At 37.9% G+C, this 22,539-nt stretch overlaps 3 protein-coding genes across 7 annotated transcripts; 1 reads left to right on the top strand and 2 right to left on the bottom strand.

Moving 5' to 3' along the window:
- Window positions 1-238: 238 nt before the first annotated feature.
- LOC141677166 (putative inactive DNA (cytosine-5)-methyltransferase DRM3) lies at window positions 239-6,413 on the top strand. 4 transcript variants are annotated; one of them, XM_074482935.1, is made up of 7 exons: window positions 239-354; window positions 1,157-1,258; window positions 2,171-2,267; window positions 2,951-3,063; window positions 3,597-3,693; window positions 4,496-4,563; window positions 4,911-6,413. In XM_074482935.1, exons 2-7 carry the CDS (start codon window positions 1,238-1,240, stop codon window positions 6,252-6,254), a joined length of 1,740 nt encoding a protein of 579 aa, XP_074339036.1. In that variant the 5' UTR covers window positions 239-354; window positions 1,157-1,237; the 3' UTR covers window positions 6,255-6,413. The 4 variants fall into 4 exon arrangements, with proteins under 4 accessions (XP_074339036.1, XP_074339033.1, XP_074339034.1 ...); XM_074482932.1 differs by lacking the exon at window positions 239-354 and adding an exon at window positions 363-549; XM_074482933.1 differs by lacking the exon at window positions 239-354 and adding an exon at window positions 363-549 and having other exon boundaries at window positions 1,093-1,258.
- A 626-nt stretch (window positions 6,414-7,039) lies between these two features.
- LOC141677167 (uncharacterized) lies at window positions 7,040-9,733 on the bottom strand. 2 transcript variants are annotated; one of them, XM_074482936.1, is made up of 5 exons: window positions 9,589-9,733; window positions 9,318-9,392; window positions 8,420-8,464; window positions 7,653-7,750; window positions 7,040-7,433 (listed from the first exon to the last, which is right to left on the bottom strand). In XM_074482936.1, the coding sequence occupies exons 2-5, from the start codon at window positions 9,369-9,371 to the stop codon at window positions 7,355-7,357; spliced, it is 276 nt and encodes a 91-aa protein (XP_074339037.1). In that variant the 5' UTR covers window positions 9,372-9,392; window positions 9,589-9,733; the 3' UTR covers window positions 7,040-7,354. The 2 variants fall into 2 exon arrangements, with proteins under 2 accessions (XP_074339037.1, XP_074339038.1); XM_074482937.1 differs by having other exon boundaries at window positions 9,318-9,414; window positions 9,589-9,721.
- A 743-nt stretch (window positions 9,734-10,476) lies between these two features.
- LOC141676699 (polygalacturonase At1g48100-like) lies at window positions 10,477-12,966 on the bottom strand. The gene is made up of 6 exons (XM_074482404.1): window positions 12,353-12,966; window positions 12,089-12,256; window positions 11,782-11,826; window positions 11,477-11,684; window positions 11,287-11,368; window positions 10,477-11,179 (listed from the first exon to the last, which is right to left on the bottom strand). Exons 1-6 carry the CDS (start codon window positions 12,806-12,808, stop codon window positions 10,675-10,677), a joined length of 1,464 nt encoding a protein of 487 aa, XP_074338505.1. The 5' UTR covers window positions 12,809-12,966; the 3' UTR covers window positions 10,477-10,674.
- Window positions 12,967-22,539: the final 9,573 nt, after the last annotated feature.

Raw genomic sequence — 22,539 nt, 5'->3', positions numbered from 1 at the left:
TCATATTTATATTTTCAAGATTAACTATACAGCTCATATTATATTCATTTAATATAATTAATACACTCTTTTTAATCAACTTTCAATTTTATTAACATATGAATTTTTTTTAAAATGAACCTTTAATTTGAAACAGGGGGCGTGCCCGTAATTTTTTTGATAAACATAAATACAACTCAAATGGTATTAAAGTCGTTTAAGATGAGAATTTTATCTGCAAAGCAGAGGGGACCAAAAAGCAACACGAGCTTGTCTACGTGGTCTTTTCAACAGACACGCGTCGCAGTTATGTTCAGTGGGACCCACAAGCGATGAAACAAATGAAGCAACATATCATTACTTCATTAAACTTCCGTAAGTGATTTGCCTGAAAACTGTGGCACCGAAATATTATGACTCTCTCCCTCTCTCTCTCTCATACACACCCACACTGCGCGCTCTCTCTCTCTCTCGCCCTCTCTCTCTCTCTCTCTCCCCCTCGCTGACTCACACACCACGTACATAAAGCTCACTTTGATACACAAAGTTTGGATAGTCCGTTTCAATCAGGTAACATACATACGAATGTCAGTTTAACTTTGTAACGGATAATCCATAATTTGTAACTGCTGACTTGGCTTACTAATAATTTCTGTTCGGTGATTTATATTCGACTCGTGATTTATTTTTCGCATCGAAATCACTGATTTTAACTATGCAAAGCACCTGTTGTTGAGGTAAACAAGTTCTCAATTGAGCCCAAGTCTCTGTAAAAATTTATAGTGTATGTATTTGTGTTATCTTTTCTGAAGTTAAGTTCATTTAGCTCTTATAAAGTCTGAAAGAGATGTTGAGTTGATGAATTAAATGTATTAAGCTCTAATTGTACTGATGCTCTGAATACTGAAGGTCTGTGTTTTGATTTTCGTTGTTTATTTATTCGAGTTATAAGCTGATTTTGATCAGGTAGTAAATTTTGTGTATATGTAACTTCCTTCACCTTGTATAGTTGTATGCTTTCTTTTTGGATTTTGATATGAGTTTTAAGTGTTTTTTTTCAACATTTAGTTTAAATCTCTAGTTTATGGTGATTTTCAAATTCTTTGTGTGAAGGAAATCATGTATAAAGGGAGCTATATAGCTGATAGTACTTTTCTGTGCGTGAAATCGGGAACAGGTATCAGATACTCCTGGAGCTTGAAGGTGTAAATTGGAGCAATCAGGAAACTTGATTACGAGCAATTGCTACCCGAATAACATGTCCCCGTATCAAAAGAAGGTGCTAGATATGATTGCAAGTTGCAACTTCAATATTGATTTTTCTTTTGTTTTAGTGTTGTGCTGGTTCGGTTCCACATAAATAGGCGGGAATGCACGCCCTTGACCTCTGCTTGAGATGTACTTTCTAGTCGAGCTGTAGGTACATTTCCTTAAGTATTATATTCAAAGATTAAAGTCCTGCCTTCAAGGATAGACCAAGACAAAATGAAAAAGAGCTATGTTCGGCAACCTTTAGTGCTTCTCCAAGAATTGAGTTTATTTTGCAACTACTAAATTACATATGTGACAGAGCAAGATCTCCTGAAGAACTAAGTAGGGAATGTCAACGAACATACTACCTAAACATATGCTGATAAAAAATGTGGTATCTCTAAGTTTGCATTTTGTAGTACCGACCAAAAAAGGTGGGAAGTTTAACAAGGCAGAGGGAGGAGCCCCCAAGTATTTCACATGTTTAGATTATATCCCAAATTCAGAAAATCTGAGTTATTTCAAAGTATAAATTATTCCTCAAGAATGGGGGGCTATGTGTGTATTTGCTTAGTATTCTTTACGCAGATGTCCATGCGCAGGATAGTAATAATCAGCCTCTGCGCAATGCGTGATCTAAATATCAAGTTGTAGCTTACATTCAAGACAATATTGTGCAATTTAATATTTTGTGTATTAGCTCACATTCAAACAATATCCTTTTATGCTATAGTTCGCGCATTGCGCAGATGGCTACTCACAAAAAGAAAAGGTTTCCATAGATTTGTTTTGTTCTTTGTGTGACCAAGGTTACTTCATCTGAATTATGGCTATAGTTAAATTGTTTACCTCCAGCTTTAGTTTCCATTTTCATTAAATTTTTGCACATTTTTTTATCTCCTGGTTTCATTTATTTGACATAATTCTCGGATCCTGTCAGGACCCTGACGACCCCAATGGATCAAGTGCCAGTAAGGAATTTTTACTGCAGATGAACTTCTCTTCAAATGAAGTTGATTTTGCACTAGAAAAACTTGGTATGTAGAAGTTCCTACTCAGTATACAATCCTTTTCCTTTCTTCTTTACCACTGCCAACCAAAAATTTGCATAATTTCTTTTGTACGTTTATTAATTGTCGGTGTTGTGCTCGTATGCAAAATCACTTGAACTTTATGATTTTAGCTACAACAGGGAATGATAGTTCACGGGTAACTACATTCACATATACCTAATGTCATGTGCACTTCCCAAAAATGTACCCGAGTTATATGCGTGAGTGTGTGCGGAAAAGAGAATCTGAAGACTAAAGTAACATTTAGAAATTTAATGTCACCTAGAACTGTATGTTTTGATTGTTTATATAATAATGTTAAGGTAAGGATGTGAAGATTATAACCATGAGAATTTACTTTTAGGTATGCAGAACTCATTTTTTAGCACTCTAGAAAAATGGTGCTCTGTGATGTTAAACAAAAGTTATTAGTGTACCTGTTTTATTCATAGTGTTGGATCATAATAACAAACGATCTAAGCAAATGGTTTGGAAGATTTTCCTGAATTTAAATTATAAGTTTTGATTCCTCTATGCACACAAGCATCAACCATGTATGTGTGTTTATACATTTAGCTTCTTAATTTTCATATTCTCCATACTCTTTTACTTTCCTTTCTTAATAGACAAGGAAAAATTCTCCAATGTATTTTTAACCATAATATCAGGTGAAAATGCTCCAATAGACGAGCTAGTCGATTTTATAGCTGCTTCCCAGATAGCAGGAGAAGAAACTAAGGAGGTTGTTTCTGCAAATCACAGTGCTGAAGAGAGGAAAGAGGTAGATTTATCTGCAAAAAAACTTAGCAACTCTAATTGATTATATAACACCCAAACAATTTTTTCTGCATCAGTCTGAATACGAAACACATTGTGCGGGTGCGGGTATGGAACAGTTGTTTGTGTTGGTAGATCTTGGGTGCGCAGATTAGGTCCAGCTTATTACGATAACTGTATGGGCTGTGGTAACTACCCTTTTCATTAAGAAGAAAGGAAGATAACGTGCCAGGCACGACAAAACCTCAATAATGGTACAATGTAAAAGAAAAATTAATAGTACAATCTAAAGCAAGTGCATATAGAAGAAAGAAGAAAATATTATAACTATCTCAATGAAGTGGTGCTGAGGGTGAATACCAAAACAAGTTTCGGGAAATGGCCAACAAAGGGCTTTATGTAGTTGATCTTTTACTTAACCAGGGTGTTACTAACTAAGGAGGATATATGATCAAATTCACAATATGCATCAAGCGGTGTATTTCAAATTTTTAACAAATATTTCTGCTGCTTAAATTTCTTTTCCTCTTTCCTTAGGATTGCCCTTCCAATCAAGAAAGCAAGGACAAGAGGCACCAGTTGCTTGAAATGGGGTTTTCTGATCAAGAAATTTCTGCAGCTATTGAGATAAACGGTGAGTAAATATGTCAGTCGCACTGTACAACCTTTACCAACAAATATTCAGGGTCATGGACTTGTGATCCTTAGTCGAACTAAAGAAGCATTTCTTTCAACTTGTAACCTCCAACATTTACTCTACCTGGCTTAAAACAAATTAATTTAGATAGGGGTTGGATGCAAACATTTTAGAGGTTTGCCGTCATCTATAAAACTTCCGCCAGGTACAAATAAATTTATATCTTTCCAGCCAAAGATACATGGGTTTGATTGATGCTCTTGCGAAGAAGAGCTGTTAGGACAGCCCAAGTTGATGGGTGTCGGTCAAATTTGTGTCTGGTAAAATTTGCTATTCATCCTCTGAGTGTGAATGGAGTGAGGTGTGAGACCGAGTGAGACACTGTGCCTTCAAGTGAAGCATTACAAGCTAATTCTTCTTATTCCTGCACACGTATATCTTACTTGTTTCTTCAACTATAGAGCCATTGTTGTTGCAATAGAATTCAACAGTTTTTCAGAACATATCTACAATGCTTTAATGCAGCAAACCTTTTCCTCTTTTCTTTTCACATGAGAAATGTTATTATCATGGTCTTCATAAGCTTTCTCCTGACATTGTTCACTTTCCATCAATAGCTATGCTGAGATTTTAGCTGTCTCTCAAAACTAGAATATGAATAGGTAGAGGTACCATGTGTTCAGGTTTGATTATATTCTTTACAGTTATTTATTAAAAGGTGGATTGTACATTTTGTATTTTCTTTTTTACTATTTGTCTTTCTTTTTGCTAACACTTGAATTCTCATAATGTCTATCAGGTTCTGACAAATCTTTAGCAGAGCTCACGGAAACAATAGTTTCAGGTCAAGCTGCTAGCAGAAATAAGGTCTCCTTCCTTTATTCCTGCCAATTATTTTTGGAACATCTTTACTTGGCTATTACAAATACTTCATTTTTAGTGTGAAACTGAAACTAATTGGTCTATTGATTTAAGCACACAAAATGACTGCTTGATCTTCCAACTGCCATTTGCCTAAATATTAAGCGATACATAGAAGTGTCTCTTTACACGCATATACAAAGCTTAAAGTTGTTAATCTACTTTTGACGTACTAACTATATGACTTCTGTCGAACTTCAGCATGACTGCACAAAGTAGGCAACCGCTTTTATTGACGGATCTTATGTTAGCTTATCACCTTTTTCCTTTGCTCCTCATTATTTTCTTTGCAGAATTCCTCAAGACTTCCTAGCGAAATATGGTCAAATCCAGTCCAGAAACCTAGATTATTTGGTGGTCAAGAAGCTACTTCCTCGTCTATGGACCGCCATTTAACAGAGGAAAAAAGGAAAAGAGTTGAAGAAGAATATATTAATGAGCCTGCCTACCTGAAAAGGTCAAAAGATGAATACGAAGATAACCCAAGTTCTAGCTATGCTAAAAGGATAGAAGCAAGCCAAACATTCTCCAAGGTAACCAGCTCTATGCCTGTATCACAGAGAAAACTTCCTTACAAAGCTCAAAAGCCTAGGCTGGGACTGCCAAAACCTATGTCGTGCAGAAGTGTTGATTTAATGGTAGCTAAGCCTCCATACTTCTTTTATGCACATGTTGTGAACTTATCTAGTGACTCTTGGAATAGAGTATCACAGTTCCTTTATGCAGTTGAGCCAGAGTTTGCAGATACTCGGTTTTATTCAGCCTTAAGTAGAAAGGAAGGATATGTACACAATCTTCCATCTGATAATAGGTTTGAAATCATGCCAAAGTCACCAATGAGCATTCAAGAAGGATTACCTGATACAAAAAAATGGTGGCCACCCTGGGATACAAGAAAGCACATCACCTTTGTAAATGCTAAAACCACTAGTATTTCTCAAGAGTGTAATACAATTGAACGGATGTTAGTCGATTCAAGAGGGTCGCTCACAGGAAAAATACAACAAGACCTTCTTTATCAAATTCAAAACTCTAATCTTTTGTGGGCGGGTCCCAATAAGCTAAAGCCAATGGAACCAGAACATATCGAGCGCATTTTGGGCTATCCAGTAAATCACACACTGGCTGCTGGGATCAGCCTGACCGATAGACTTCAGTCACTCAGACACTGTTTCCAGATAGATACACTGGGCTATCATATTTCAGGACTTAAATCTCGGTATCCTAAAGGATTGACAGTACTCTCGATCAATAGTGGAATCGGAGGGGCAGAAATTAGTTTACACAGGCTTGGAATTCATTTGATACGTGTTGTCTCCATAGAGCACTGTGAGAAAAATCGTAGGATTCTTAAAAGGTGGTGGAGTAGTTCGGGACAAACTGGTGAGTTGGTTCAGCTTGATAACATTCGGAAGTTATCAGGTAACAAAATTGAAACTCTAATGAAGAACTTTGGCGGTTTCGACTTCATCATATGTCAAAATCCATGCAACTTCTCTTCAAAATCTCCTAATGATTCAGAATCTCCCAACATGTGTAAAGATACTGGAGAACTAGAAGGTTTTGACTTCACCTATTTCTGTGAATTTGTTCGGGTATTGCAACATGTCATGGCTATAAGTAGTCGTAGAAAGTGAAATTCTGCTGAACTACACATAACTCTGTTTTGCACACCTTCTGCACATTCGAGTCCTTCGTTCACATGTACTTTCGCAGTTGATTACCTGATTTTGTCATGCATATGTTTTGTATGGTTGAACTTGTTAATGTTTAAAAGAGATGTTTTGTTTCTGTAATGGTTGTCTTCTGTTACAATTATATATAACAGTGATGTACAAGAAAGAATAAAACATGCCCGGAAAGCATTGTGTCTGCTGTGATTATTGTATCTTAGTCGTCAGTTCTGTTAAATGTGCTGTGCTTTCTTTTCCATCTTCGGAGGTAAATTGTTCTCAAATGTCATGCAACTATCGTAAAATTGCAAAATTGCCTCTACGGTTGTCACCTGTCTCTAATTGCCAAACTGCCATTATCGTTCTAGTTATCACCACCGTCTTCAACCGTTATCATCATTCTGTTACTTTGATTCCACTAACATTAATTGTCCCTTTACCACCTATCATTTCTAGAGGCTGAATATTTTAACCCCAGATTGTGCCAAAAGGGGTCTTTTATCTCTTCTCCAGTAAGCTCGTCTGTATCTCTGATCAACTAAAATAAACTAAAACAGTATTACATGTGTTTTAACCATTCTGAGAAGTTGCTAAAAGTTGGTGTCTTGATATTGATGGACAACTTTGAGCAACCTACCAACTCCTAGGTAGGAAACCAATTGTGCCATGTCCGCTAAACTTTTGCAACCTCTTGATAACACCTGCTAGGGATACTCTCTTACAAGTTATAGCCAAATTACAAAATGTCAGACAGGAAAAAATGATGATTATGCGAATTATAGACACCCCTTTGCAGCTTAAACAACTCTGCCTTTGTTCAATTATACAAATGTCATTCTACAATGGAAAAGCAACTGAATCTTAACATTTTCCTTCACAGCAATTTTTTTTTCCCATAAAACAAGGTGATGTTGATACAAGCATAAGAACTGAACAAGCCACCATGTTATTTTTAAAAGTCTCCGGGCATTTTCTGGAAGTGAACAAGAAAGGATCTTGGAAGATATTTGTTTATTTCACTGAATGACTGAAAAATCTAAATCCATACCCAAGCTTGGTGGACATCAAACAGAGTGGGTGAACTTACGGCCAGACATCTTTTCTGTCTCGAATAACATGTGGTTGATAAGCCCCCTTGCAGCACTGCATAACAATGAAAGTAACTGTAAAAAATAGTTGATGCATATATAGTCTGTGTGCACACATCATCAGCTTCGAACATTGACCAAAAATACCACAAAATTCGTGCAAACAAGGATATCACACAGCTTTGATTCAACATCAAGAGCATTCCTTTAGTGCACCATATATACAAATATCCACGCAATTAAAAAGTTAGAACTGAGGGAAAGTAAAACTCACTTATCCTTCATCTGCTTGATCTTTTCTGGATCTTTTTCATGCATATCTCTTTTGAACTGATTTCTTATCATTTCCACAATGAGAGGTGTATTATGTTGCTGCAAATCACATGAATCGACAGACCAAGTTAATCACGTATTTCAGTAAAATTCAGGATGATTAAATTATTTCACAAAAAATATTTTGCAACGGCTATCTGTTTGTGGACGCATCATAAAATTGTTTGGTTCACAAGATACAAAGTTCAAAAATATAGAACTCAAAACAAACAGACAAAACCTTGCTCCAACAATTTTCGCTAGATGAGAACTTAAATCTTTTATCTACTAAAAATATTTTATAACTAAATCCTGCCACTGTTTTATGAACCACTTGCAGCGGAAAAGATTATAAATTTGGTGAATTGATATGGTTGTGAAAAGAAATTTCACAAAAAAAAAAGCTAATTCAATTACTGCAGGAAGAGATCCAGTTCCTACAAAAGGGAAGAAACAAGTCCCAATTGCAAACAAAGCTTAAAAATCCAATTTTTTGCTAATTTAGTAATGCAATTTGATGAAAACTAACAATCTGTAATAATTGTCATTCATTTTAAGAGAACTTTAAAGAAGGTACTAGAGAAGCACAAATATTTTGAAGGTCGATCCTTGACTGATAAACAGATTATAGTGTACAAGCTACATTCTAGATTTTCAAATAAGTCAGAATCAACTAAAGACGCAAAAACATATGATTAAATATGAATTGGATAGAGATGGATCACATACTTGGGAACCAACATACTTAGCTCGTCTGAGGCATTCCCGATAAAGCTATAAAACCAAAAAAAAAGAGAGTAAACAAAAAAGAATAAGTTCTCTGGTTAACATCCATGCACAAACTACGAAAGGATAACAAACAATCATAGAAGAAGCAGGTTAAATTACTTCATCCTCATTCTTGTCTCTCTAAGTGATTGATATGATATGCAAGCGAACCTACTCTCTTTTTTGATAAAATCAAAATAAAACCGAACCTGAGGAAAATTATGCAGGGAGGCCTACACACCATAGAGGCCTACACAACATAGAAACTGTATTGTTGCAGGGCGTTTAGTGTTTGGCTTGACGGGAAAGGGATCTTTATTCCCGTTAACCGGATAAATCATTCCCTACGTGCTCCTTGAGATTTCAAAATATTCCCATTCTCGTTAACCCCTAATCCCATTTCTGATTTTCATTCCCACCAACAATAAATATGCCCCAGATTTTACCCACTCCTTTCATATTGTTAAAAAATTCCTTTTGTTAATCAATATATACATATTAAGGGGGCGCTTGAACTATTGATGAAAATGAGAAAGACGGGAATGCAAATGGGGGAAATAAGGGGAAATAAATGATTTGGCATTTTAGGAGGGTAAACAAGAAACGAGCTACTTCAGTAAATGAAATGAGGTTCCTACTCTAACAAATTACTCCGGGCAACCAAACACTAACACCTGGGAAAAAAACTCAAATTTCCGTTAACAGAGTTCAAACACCATAAACCAAACACCTCCCAAGTCAAAGAGTTCATAAAAATATATGACAACAAGTTGATGGCAATATTAGTCAAAAGAACAAGCTTCAAACAATGTATACATACAATATATACAAAATGAGGAAAAAGATTAAGGAAGCTAACTCTAAGAGCATTGTTGGCAAGTTCGGGAGGCAAAGCAGTCTGAAGAGAAGGCATTTTCTTGATTTCACCACCAAACTATCAAAGATTCAAACTTTATCTGTCATTATCATAATTAAAAACAACCCCATTTCATTTAAACTCAAGTTCATAATTAGGGCACACAAATTAGTCCAAAAAGTTGACCTAATTGCAGAAATGAAAATATATACACACAAAATAATATACATAAAGATTACAAAATTAAATAAAAGGGGTTTGCAATTGGACTGACCTGAAATCAAATAGAGACCGGAGATATGTGGAGGATTAATCAAAAAGTGCGATCAGAGTTGTTTTGTGCTGAGCTGATTGCTGAGAAAGATTGTCAAAGAACTGGGTCGGGTCGGGTCGTGTCCGTGGTGGGCTACATTTTGGGCCTTAATTGGTGGGCTACATTTTGCGCATTAATTGTTTAAAATAGGAATAAAATAATTTAAGTTTCAAGAATTTATTTCTCCTATTTTTCTTTATGCAAAAATGGATTTTTGTCAATCTGAGTACTAATGTGTCACTTATCTACTGCTTAGTGATTTTCTAATATTAATGTTGGATTTTCGTGTATACGTATCACGTATGCGTACTCCAACTAAAACTTATTATTAATTGTCTACGTCATTTGAGAACTTTTTTTGATTATTTCTCTTTTTCAATTTTAGAAATTAGCAAAAAACAAAGGAAGCTTCAAATGGAGCATTTTTCAAATAAATCAAGTCTCTCAATTTAAATTTTATAAATCAAATCCTACTTCAGCTCGTATAAAAAAACAAATTATATGTTATATTCAAGGAAAATGCTAAAGGTCATTCTTAAATAAGTTGTTATTTTAAGTTGAGGATCATTGTCACATTGGAGTGACCAAATTTTTACCAATTTATTACAATTTGTATTTAAGATATGTCATTTAGGATTTTAGTTAAGACTTTTTTTATTTTGAAAATGCTCTAAGCCTGCCACACCTAATCCTTTTGAATAATTTTTGGATTACCGTAAATGTTCATGAGAGTACCATACGCAAATGTGAGCCTATTGTTCTAACAACCGACCATGCATGTAAAGGAATCACATACACAATATTTGCTGCATAATAAGATAGAGCTACAAGTCTGAAGACAAAATGACAAAAGAACAAAGGGTGCTCTGCTCAGGCTTATTATTTCTTAACCAAAAAAATGGCAATCTCATCACACATTCAGGGAAACAAGCCCCAAATGGGATATATCTCTATATCATCTATAAGTAAATTGTACATATGCAGTATCATTACATAGTTTCATACATGTAACTGCTATATATGTTGTGCATTCTAAGTTTTATTATCTTAACTACACTCGAAGTTGATGCGCTCCGATAAGGCTTCTGGTTCACCTTCTAATAAACAATCAATTGGAGGGATGGTTAATGTCTCTTGAACTCCATATGCATTCCAACAAAATGGATCATCTAATAGCACTCCTTCTTCTGGAAAAAGCTCCACTTCTGACATCGTTATGTTCGTGCAAGCAACCGAGTCACTGCATGCAAAGTGTATTGGAGGGCTTCGGACATCGTACGTGCCTTTTATGTTCTTGAATGAAATGTCTTTTACATAAACTGCAGAAGTTTGGTTAAGGCATTCCTTTGTTGAACAGTAGTATTGGTCGATTATGACAACGTTCCTGACATTGTTCATTTGAATGTTCTCAAATGATATGCCTGTCACTGATCCTGCCCCGCCTTGCCATGTCTTGATCCTCAAACCATTATCCGAATTCTTGATCAGCGCGTTAGTGACTGTAATGTTTGATACACAGGCTTGAGAGTTGTGCACCCCTAAGCTTCCGATACTACATACCACATGACAACTATTAGTCCATGTCGACTGTGCAAATAGTAACATCTGAATGAAATTATTTCTCGCGAGAGAAGATTATATAAAATGAAAATGCCATACCTGATTCCGTGACTAGGGCCACAAGTGACACCGTCAATCTTAACATTTGCACAACCAGGTCCAATTGAGATACAATCATCACCTGTCAAAATTATCAGCAGAGGCACACTTTTTAACATCTGCAATGTTGAGCTAAATACCAAATATGGTGGAGCCTTATGCTTCTGCTTATAATGTTTTTGTTACCTACCATTCGCGATCACGGAGTCGTATATGGCCACTGATTTTGTGTTCTCGATGTGGATCCCATCAGTATTCGGACTAAGCTTTGGCGAAGAGATGGATAACTTTTCTATTAGAACTCCTTCACAGCCATCAAATTTCATGTGGAACATTGGACTGTTTCGTATTCTTAATCCACTTACTACCAAGTTTGAGCTCATGAAGAATCTGATTAACTGAAATCAGAAAACAATAAGTTAATAACTGCAATTTAATCATTTGTGAACAAATGAAGAAATGATTGAGAGTTGAATTTGTGTGGTTTTTACTCACCGCAGGGCTGTCACATGGTCCAGGCAAAGTAGACCCATTGGGACCCTGAAATAGCGATTTATAGAGCACTTTAGTAGAGTTTCAGATTTCATCACATATCAATAACCTGGATAAGGAGTTAGACTTATTGGATCCTAGTAAAAACTTTGAATCTCAGATGATTTTAAAGAGTGGATAAATTCAAACAAATATACTCAGATATCTTACTTGGAAGTATTTGAGGGTGAAATGTACGCAGATTTTACTTCTACGGTTACATATACTACAGAGGCTTCTTCTCGTAATAAAAATGCAGATGAGAAAATACCTTATGAGGCTTGCATGGAAGATCCCACCATTTCTCACCATTCCCTTCTATTGTTCCAATACCAGTAAAAGTAAGATCATCCAATCTATAAAACACAATCCATTGCCTAACACTATCTTTTTTAGGCCAACAATCTGGTCCATCGGGCGGCATTAGAACTCCATCCACCTGCATATCAATAATATGTTGATTTTATCAAAACTACGATAAATAATACAGTAGTAGTATTGCTAGAGGCTAAATGTAATATGTTGAAATTCTTACCTGAAATACAAGGCCTGGTTTACATGGACCGTAAAAGACAGTTGAAGTGATCATGAATGTGTAACCTGAAGGAGCAAAAACAACAGCTGATTCTACTGCACAAGCTGCCTTCCAAGCGGACTTAAAGGCAGCAGTATCATCAGTTGTACCATCTCCAACTGCCCCGAAAGAAGTCACGTCGAATACGCAGTTGACAGTAGAATTTTCGGGTTCTTGAGGTGGAGCACTACTGATGGGGTCTGAAGAAACTGGTGGAGGGTATGAAGGAGATTGTGAAGTAGGGGATTCATAAACAGGAGAACCAGGAATAGGAGCATAAACAGGGGAATCACTGGGAGCATAATCAGGGGACTTGCCTTGATTCTTGTGAAAGTGATATCTCCCTTCCACATTGCCTGGATTCAAAAATAATGCAATCAAGATGAAAACAGATAAATTCCCATTGAGAAAATCCATGTGTCTAGGCGTTTTCCAACAATGCGGATATCTATCAGACGTTTGTCGAAACCTTTTTTTTTTTCAAGAATAACGATAACGTCAATGAATTGTATCGAAAAAAATGGACAATGGAGATAAATGTTATAAGTCAACAAAAAAAATGATGTAGCTAGTGGTTGTGTTTTGGACCTCTGAAGTAGAAGCTGTATTTATAGTACTGAAACCTGGAACAGGGCGAGTCGCACATTTAACAGCACACGTGTCCAGTCTAGGTTGGTTCGCATTTCACTTGTGTTGGAGGAATGAGTTTGAAAACAACAACAATTGTAGTAAAATGGTCACTTGTCAAATCACGGTAATAAACACTGTTACATACTACTAGTATAACATTAGCCAATCGAATATACCTAGTGAATTCCGTTAAGCCGAGTCTCTACATAAGTGCTTCATTAGTATCCGTCCAAAAGTGCAAAGAAGAAGTATAAGAAATCTTAATCAAAATCAGTTTAACAGTCATTTAAATGCAGACAAATATTCACTTAAATTCTATGAAATTTTAGTCAAAATTGATTTACGAGTATCTTTATATTTTTAAATTTTGAGGGATATTTTTTTATTTTTTTAACAACAATAATAATAATAATAAATATAAAATTTAATTTTATGAGGACGCATGGTAATCACTTGCCAGATTCTCTCTGCGGCTGTGAGTGTGAACTTTGTGAAGTGAAAAGCAAAAAGAAAACACATATGAGTGGATGTATGCACATAAATGTTTATGCTAAACAAAATAATAGAGAGAGAGAGAGACTTCTCGTGACTCTTTATTGTTTTGTAGCTCTTTGTGGTTGTGGTTATGGCCGTGGAGGTTCGGAATAATTAAATTAATCGAAAAAGAACATAATATTAAAACTATTCACGGGCTCTAACTTTATTATTTATATCATAATTTCTGATTAACTTATACGATTAGAGTCTCTATCACTTCCAGACAGTTATGCATAAGTCGACCATCACCGGAAAACAACAATTAAGTGGACATTAGAGCTCAACGCACCTTCACATGCACACTTTTATTCAATTACAGCTCAAGGCCGAGTTCACGTGAATTATACAAGCCGAGTTTGCTTCAAATTTATTTTCAAATATATTAGAATACACTTATTTTAAATTATGTAATTTAATTTTGAGTTTTTTTTTTGAAATTACATTTTTGTCTAGTATCAAAAAATTACAATTTTTTATTTTGTATTTTGCATAAGAAGATTTTATTTATTGTTACAGAAATACTATTTTGCATCCAAATGCAACAAAATTATTTTTTGGATAAACATAAAAAGAAGTTCTATATGCTTGCTTTTGATAACAAATAGTATCTTTGTATTTATTTTTAAAAGATATTAAAATCTCAAAAAAAAATAAAAAACAATAATTTCTCTTTAATTTTAGATATCATTAGGTATTATGTTTTAAAGCAATGGATATCATAAAAAATGCCTATGCTCATGATAGTAACATAGTTGATCGCTACTGGGGCGATCTTGGTTCGATTCGACTCGATTTATTAAGAACTAATTCGAGTTCGAACATAAAAATTTATTTGTTAAAATAATGAGTTCAAACTGATTTTTTTATGTTCAATTCGAGTTCAGCTCGAACACGCTTGATTTGAGCTCAACTCGTTAAAACTCGAAAGAAATGTAATTTTTTCATAATATTTTTATAATGCATAATCATTTAGGTTAAATAGATAAGTTAAATAGATATTTATATGGAGAGATGGAGAGAGACGAGCACTGAAGAGCTCTTCCCCCACACATGACAACTAAAACTTAAAGGAATAAAAATTAAATTTAATATGAAGCAAATATCTTTAAAAAATAATCTATTTTTATACACTATTTTTGATAAAATCCTCAAATTAAAATCACACTTTACTAAAACTCGGGTTTGTTGATTAAAAAAAAATAAAAATCCGGCTCGTTTACATCAAAATTCGACTATTTTTTTTAAAAAAACTCGATTGCTCAACAACTATATCTTTGTCCATGGAAGGGTGGGAGTATTTGATTTGATGTTATTCTCGGCAATACACTATTGACAGGAGATTGATGTATCTATTTGCTTAGATGGGCCTGAGAGGATCTGTTAATGCTGACCACGTGTCTCCTTGCATTAATAACACGTAGTTATCTAGCTAACTGTGTAAAGTAGAAGTACATTTATACTATAAGTAGATGTGTGGTCTGTTGAAAATTGAAATGCTATCGCGAGGAATGTCGATATTTACAAGAAATGTTTTATCTATATATTTACAATTCGAATTTTTCATAATTGAAGCATAAATATCCCGGCAAAAGTTCAAAATTGTGATATTTATTCTGTAAAACTATTATAAAATTGTTTTCTTCTAAAATCCATTCATGTATACATAATTTACGTAACATAAGTCGTTTTAAAAACTTATAATATCACCTAAAGGCCGATTTTTTAACACTTGAAGAATATGATTATACTTTTTAACGCCTATTCTCAATCATATGTATAGATTCGAATTCGAGATCACTGCATAAACTAAATTTTGATAACATTAAATTAAATAATCACTCTAAAATTTTCAGATATCAGATTTTTTTTAATAAATTAATCATGGAGTTGTGTATATATATGGTACATCCACCGTACAGATAATGGTATCACGGGTGAGTTTGCTCATTCTTTTGGCAATCGGAATATTATGAATTAAAAAAATATATTCAGAAAGATTAAAGTGGAGTTGGGCACTAATTAACAAGATCTAAAGCTAGGTTAATGCTAAATTAACCTCAAACACAACAATAAACAATTCAGCCTAGGGCATATAGACTGATGTAACATAAGACAATTACAAAAGCAATGACAAGATTTGAGTTAAAAGTGGCTACTCATTCTGTTACAACTGTGTACATGCATATATTTCTTGCAGGCTCCAGCTTTCATACTCCTAATTTTCCAGTTTATATTACTATTATACAGTTACGTACTGTTGTGCATGTTCAGTTCAGTGTAGTCACTGTAGTGTAATACATGGTTATATTTTAAAAAATCATCGATGAATAGCTTAGAAAGCGATCGAAAATATTTATTCAATTTAAACAATTTTTGATAAATTATTCGATTTTTCAAAATAATTATTCGATTTGAACAATTTCTAATAAATTATCCGATTTTTTAATTTTTTTTTAATTTTATTCTATAAATATCTCAACCGAATAGTTTCGATTCTGAAATATGTAATGATAGGATATAAGATACCGGATAGGCGTCAACCTGGACTAAATGAAAACAGACTCAACTAACCTACTAAGACCCCCCTCTCCCAGGCCAATCAAACATAGGAGCCCAGGCCCGGGTCTATCCTATTACCCGAATCCGGATCCACCTGCATATCCCGATCCGGATCAGGGCTAAGACCACCATGAGGGGGACCCAGCAAACGCATGCACATCCCACAACCCGCCAAGGAAGGGTACGTGGGCACGTGACTATGACAGCTATCAACAACCAACACACCAGACAAGCACGGCGCGTGTCAGAAGGCCGTTAGGACACTCTGGAGGTGGTCCTCCCCTGGACACGTGTAAGCAATCCATCCAAGTCAGGCGTCCTCCGCTCCCAAGATCTAACGACCCAGATTTAGAGGTAACTACCCCTAAACCCTACCTTTGGGCTATATATACCCCCAAGGCTGAAGGGTTTAGGGGTTAGAAAAATATACACTCTTGCACACTCACTCTCTCTCATATATCCATACACACACAGCAACCTTTCCATTACATACATACATCTTTATCTCCTCCAAAACTCTATTCTTATTCTTACACCGGAGGCGCCGTATGAGCCAAACCCCCCTTCCGGTGTTGTTTTGCAGGCACCCAACCAGCAGCTACACCTCACTTATACCCAGAAGGTCCAGGAACGGCGTCGGACGGAGCCGCCCGCTCGCCGGAGCTATCATTTGGCGCTATGTAGTGATGGTGAAAAAAGCAAACGGAAAATGGAGAATGTGTATCGATTACACAGACTTGAATATTGCATGCCCCAAAGACCCCTACCCCTTGCCAAATATTGATCAATTGATCGACGCAACTTCTGGGCACGTAATGCTAAGTTTCATGGACGCCTACTCGGGGTACAACCGGATTAAGATGAATCCCAAGGATATCCTAAAGACAGCCTCCATCACTCACAGGGCGGTCTATGCCTATGTGATGCTGCCTTTCAGATTGACTAATGCGGGAACAACATATCAAAGAGCAATGAATAAAATCTTCAAAGACCAGATTGGAAGGAACCTGGAATCCTATGTTGATGACATGATTGCAAAGTCCACAAGCTTCTCCGGTCACATAGGAGACTTAAGAGAATGCTTTGACAACTTGAGAAAATACTCACTCAGGCTCAATCCAGAAAAGTGCACATTCGGAGTAGGGGCAGGAAAATTTCTTGGATTCATGATAAGCAACCGAAGAATTGAAGCCAACCCAGAAAAGATAAAGGCCATCCAGGAGATGAAGCCTCCCAGAACACAGAAGGATGTGCAGAAGCTAGCAGGGTCACTGACAGCACTTAGAAGATTCATCTCAAAGCTAGCTGAAAGATGCCTACCCTTCTTTGACCTGTTAAAAGGAGCAACCAACAAGAGAGAAGTTAATTCGAGCCCAGAATGCCAAAGCGCATTTGAAGAAATCAAAAGGTACCTTTCTCAACCCCCCGTTCTCACAAAAGCCCAGCCCAGGGAGCCCCTATCCCTTTACCTATCAGCAGGGGCCCTGGCAGTTGGAGCAGCCTTGATCAGGGAAGAGAACGGCAAACAGCAACCAGTTTATTATGTGAGCCAAGTGCTAAAAGATGCGGAGACCCGATACCCGAGGCTAGAAAAGTTTGCTTTTGCCTTGGTCACAACATCCAGGAAGCTCAGGCACTACTTCCAGGGAAGGGAGATACGGGCTGTAACTAACCAACCCTTAAGAAAGATAATACACAAGCCAGATATCTCAGGAAGATTGGTAAATTGGGCAGTCGAGCTGAGTCAATTCAACTTGAGTTTCATTCCAAGAACAGCAATCAAAGCCCAGGCTCTAGCTGATTTCATCATAGAATGTAATTTCCCGGAAGAAGAGCCTGTGCCCATGAGCATTGACCCTGAGAGAAACACTGATCAAGACGTAGGAGCCTGGGCTCTCAAAGTTGATGGTTCTTCAACAAATGAAAGATCGGGAGCCGGACTCATCCTAAAGAGCCCAGAAGGATTCACAATCCAAACAACAATCTCCTTTGGCTTCTCAGCAACAAACAACCAGGCAGAGTACGAGGCCTTGATTGCAGGGTTGAAGCTAGCAAGAACACTCAGGATCCAGGATCTCAAAATCTACAGCGACTCCCAGATCGTGGTAAAGCAAACAAACGACGAGTACATAGCCAAGGATCCAGTTCTAGCCAAGTACCAGGCTCTGGTCCAAAGCTACCTCGCCTTGATACCAAAAACCCAAGTCATCCAAATCTGCAGAGAGGAGAATTCAGAGGCTGATACACTATCTAAACTTGTTCAAAATTCATAAGACCTGGATTGCTCCGTCTACTTCGAAGAATTGCAGAAACCGAGCATAGAGTCTGAAGAAGTCATGGAAATAGACAACAACCCAAATTAGATGACTCCGTTTATCAATTACCTGGAAAAGGGAGAACTCCCAGAAGATAAAGGGAAGGCTCAGAGGTTAAGAGCTAAAGCTGCAAAATTCTTCATCGAAGAGGGTATACTCTATCGACGGACCTTCTCCTCCCCAATCTTGAAGTGCATAGGCCCAGGGGAAGCACAGTATTTCCTGATGGAGGTTCATGAAGGAATATGCGGAGATCACATGTCCGTAAAGGCCCTAGCTCATAAAATCATAAGACAAGGATACTACTGGCCAACTATTCACCAGGATGCAATAGACTTTGTGAAAAAGTGCAAGGAATGTCAGTTATTCAGCAATGTTACCAGGATGTCCCATTTGCTGTATGGGGCATTGATATCATGGGACCCTTCCCCAGGGCCAGAGGAGACCTCAGGTACTTACTAGTCTCAATTGATTATATGACAAAATGGGTAGAAGCAAAGGCAATGAGAACAATAAACCAGCAAGATTGCATCAAGTTTATGCATAACATTCTGATGAGGTTCGGGATCCCGAGAGTACTGGTCTCAGATAATGGTCCGCAGTTCGTTGGGTCAGAATTCGAATCCTACCTTCAAGAAAGGGGTATCCGGCACAAGAAGTCATCTGTAGCCTACCCTCAAGGGAATGACCAATTTGAAGTAACAAATCAAATACTTCTCAGGGGGATAGAGAAGAGGCTCAGGGAAAGTAAAACCAAATGGCCAGAAGAATTGCCTAACGTACTCTGGGCATACAGAACAAGCCCCCGGACAAGCATGGGAGAAACCCCCTTCAAACTGGCTTATGGAACTGAAGTTATGCTACCAATTGAAGTGGGATCCCCCTCCCATCGAGCAATCAACTTTGATGAGATAGCAAATGAAGAGGGGCTCAGGACAAATATTGAGCTAATTGATGAAGTCCGAGACCAGGCAGTGGCAAGAATGGAAAAGTACAAAAAGAAAACCAAAGAGCACTTCAGCAAGAAGTCCCGGGTCAAAAACTTTCAAGTTGGAGACTTGGTCCTTCGAGACACGGAAGCTTAAGATCCCACCAACACTGGGAAGCTAATGCCAAGGTGGGAAGGCCCATATAAAGTCAAAGAAGTTCTAAGGCCAGGAACATACAAGCTCATGAACATGGATGAGTCTGAGATACCAAATACATGGCATGGACTCAGGCTCAGAAAATTTTACCAGTAAAAGAAGCAACCAAAAGCAGCCAAAACTTGTAGCCTATGGCAAGCAACCAATCTATGGTCCTATATTTTGTATTAAGAAAATTTCCAATTCAATGAAAATAATTTTTCTTTCCTGAAAAGTTATTACTTTTAAATTACTAGAAAACAAAGCAAAAAACAATCCGGATATAGCCTAATATCCGGATTCAAAGCAAAAAACAAAAGCAACCACTATTTGCTTAGAAAATTTCTAAGTAAATAGGGCAAACATCAATCCGGTTACAGTATCATACCAGAATTGAAAGCAAATGTGTAAATAAAAAGCAACCCGGATAAGCATTATGTACTTATATTTTCTAATTACATAAAGAAATCAAGCAAATATCAACCCGGGTGGGTATCAAACCCGGATTGAGAGCAAAATTCACAAGCAAAAAGCAACCCGGATAAACATTCGAATCCGGGTTAAAACAAGCATTATGCACTTAGATCATTCTCTAAGGACATAAAGCAAAAAAGTAAACACCAACTCGGGTTGAAACAACCATCACGTACTTATATTTTCTTGGTACGTAAAACCAACAAGCAAACATCAACCCGGGTGGGTATCATACCCAGATTGAAAGCAATCTCAAAAGTAAAATCAAAAATTACAAGCATTCAAATCTGGATACGGCTTCATACCTGGAACAACCCGGATATAAACGAAATCCGGATTGGGGGACCCCAGACACAGCCCGGATCAAGGGCGTTTGCGCAAGGATCCGGGCAGCTCATGATAACAAAAAACTGCAGATTGAAACTAAAGCAAGAATTTTTTGTAATTTAAGAGAAGGTTCGAAAGCAAAATTAAAGACATAATCCGGATTGCCACCAACCCGGAATAAATCAAATCATTACAAATCCTTCAAATCAAAGTACGAGAATAGCAAATCCTAGTAGAAATAAAATTACAGGGCTGGGCCCGAGAAGCCTATCAGTTCTGGTCCGGATCTAGAGGAAGCTGGGGCTCGGACCATCATAGGGTTCCGGTTCCCCCTGACCCTGCTCCACTGCGGCGTTTGCAGCAAGGAACTCCTGGATGAAGCTCTCCCAGGACGCCAAGGGGTCGGTCTTAATGTGGCGCTCAACAACGACCCAGGATCTACGGACTTCAAGAACCCCGGCCTGAGCAACCTCAAAGTTATAAATATCGCTGGCATTGAATTCGACAATTATAACCTCCTTGTTCAAGTTCTCCTTTGCAGCGAGTTCGGCCTTGAGCCTCTCTACCTCCTGGGCAAGTCCCTTAGCCCGGTCCTCTGCAGCCTTGAGCTTCTCATTCAACACGGATTCCACCATCCGAAAGCTCTCCCGGGCCTCATCCAGCTCATCCTTCAAATTATCAGCCCGCAACTTCTCAGCCCTGGTCCGGTTATTTGCCTCCCGAATCTCCGTGAAAGCAACATCCGAACAGATAGAAATATCACTCCCAAGCTGAGGAAAGATAAAAAAGAAATTAAGTACAGAATAAATTGGAGGGCACAACACGGAACCAAAACCAAGTAAATTTGAATACCTGCCCCCACTGGCCGGTCACCCTCTTCAAGGAAGCGGCCATGTTGTAGCCCTCAACTTCTTCCTAGTCTTCCTCGGAGGGAATGCTAGACATGAACCCGGCCAGGTCAACCGAGCTCTTTGTCCCTATCTTGATGAGACCCCCGTCCGGGCCCTTCCCTTCCGAATCACAAACGACCCGGTCCGCAACAACAGCTTTTCCGCGGGGAGGCTTTCCCGGGATGAATTTCCTCTTCTTCGAAGGAGGATCATCTTGAGAAATTTCTTGGATGTCCGGATCCTCGGCCAATGGTGCATTGACCGGATCAGCCACATTCCGGGGGGTAGAAGACTCGGCTCCACCCTCCGCGTCCGCAGATCCGGATCCGGTCCCAAGGGCCCCTTTGGTTGTCTTATACGCCAATCCAAGGGAGTTGAAAGCTGCTGCGTAAGCTGAAGTAGACATGATTGCTCTGGATGAAGGGTTGTAATGAGGCAAACCTGAAAAATGGGAAAAGAGAACTATCAGCACAGGATAAATATACTGGACAAAGCGACCAAAACCGGAAAGAAAATACTACAGTAAACCCGGGTCAAAGGAGAACAAAGCTAAATGTACCGTGATCCGGGCCATGGGAAAACAGAATGGACGTAGGTCCGGGTCATTAGAAAAACAAAGGATCCGGATCAAAGGCCAAGCAAAGACTCCATAATAATAATTAAAAGTTAAAAGAAAAAGGAACCGTAATCCGGATCGCCAAGCAGGGATGGGGACCCGGGTCAAAAGCAGAATGTTTTAAAGAAAAACTTACATCCGAGTTGGAATAGCAGTTTATGGTTCATAAAGGTATCCCGGGTCGGCTGGAACCCGAGGCTACCACAAAATTTCCTAATCTGATCTACAGCCTCCCCCTCTAAGATCTCCGGGTTGAACTTTTTCTTAACTTCCCCGGTTGTAAAATATGGGAGAAACTCCAGGTCGAAGCCCTTCAACATCAAAATCTCCCCGTTCCAGTGTTTCAAAGAGGTCTGATGCATAACCGATTTGGACCTACCCGGACCAAAGCCGTACTCTGCTGCCTGGAACCTGAGCTCATAAAACGGTTTCTGGCTAGATCTAGAGAGATAAAAAATCTGGTGGAACAACTTGAAGGTGGGCAGAAGCCCGGCCTTGTTGCAGCAAGCTATGAACCAGGTCATAGACTTAATCCCGTTTGGAGTTATTTGCATTGGGAATATCCTGTAGACGTACTTGCACAAGTGCTTGATAAACATATGGCAGCGAGGACCCCACCCGGACCTTGGGTGCTCCATCCAGACCGGAACGAAACCGTCCGAAGGGCGATGGAAAA

The sequence above is a fragment of the Apium graveolens genome, chromosome 8, assembly GCF_009905375.1.
Source record: "Apium graveolens cultivar Ventura chromosome 8, ASM990537v1, whole genome shotgun sequence".
In the NCBI taxonomy this organism is placed as follows: Eukaryota; Viridiplantae; Streptophyta; class Magnoliopsida; order Apiales; family Apiaceae; genus Apium; species Apium graveolens.
This window is presented reverse-complemented; position numbering and strand designations above follow the sequence as displayed.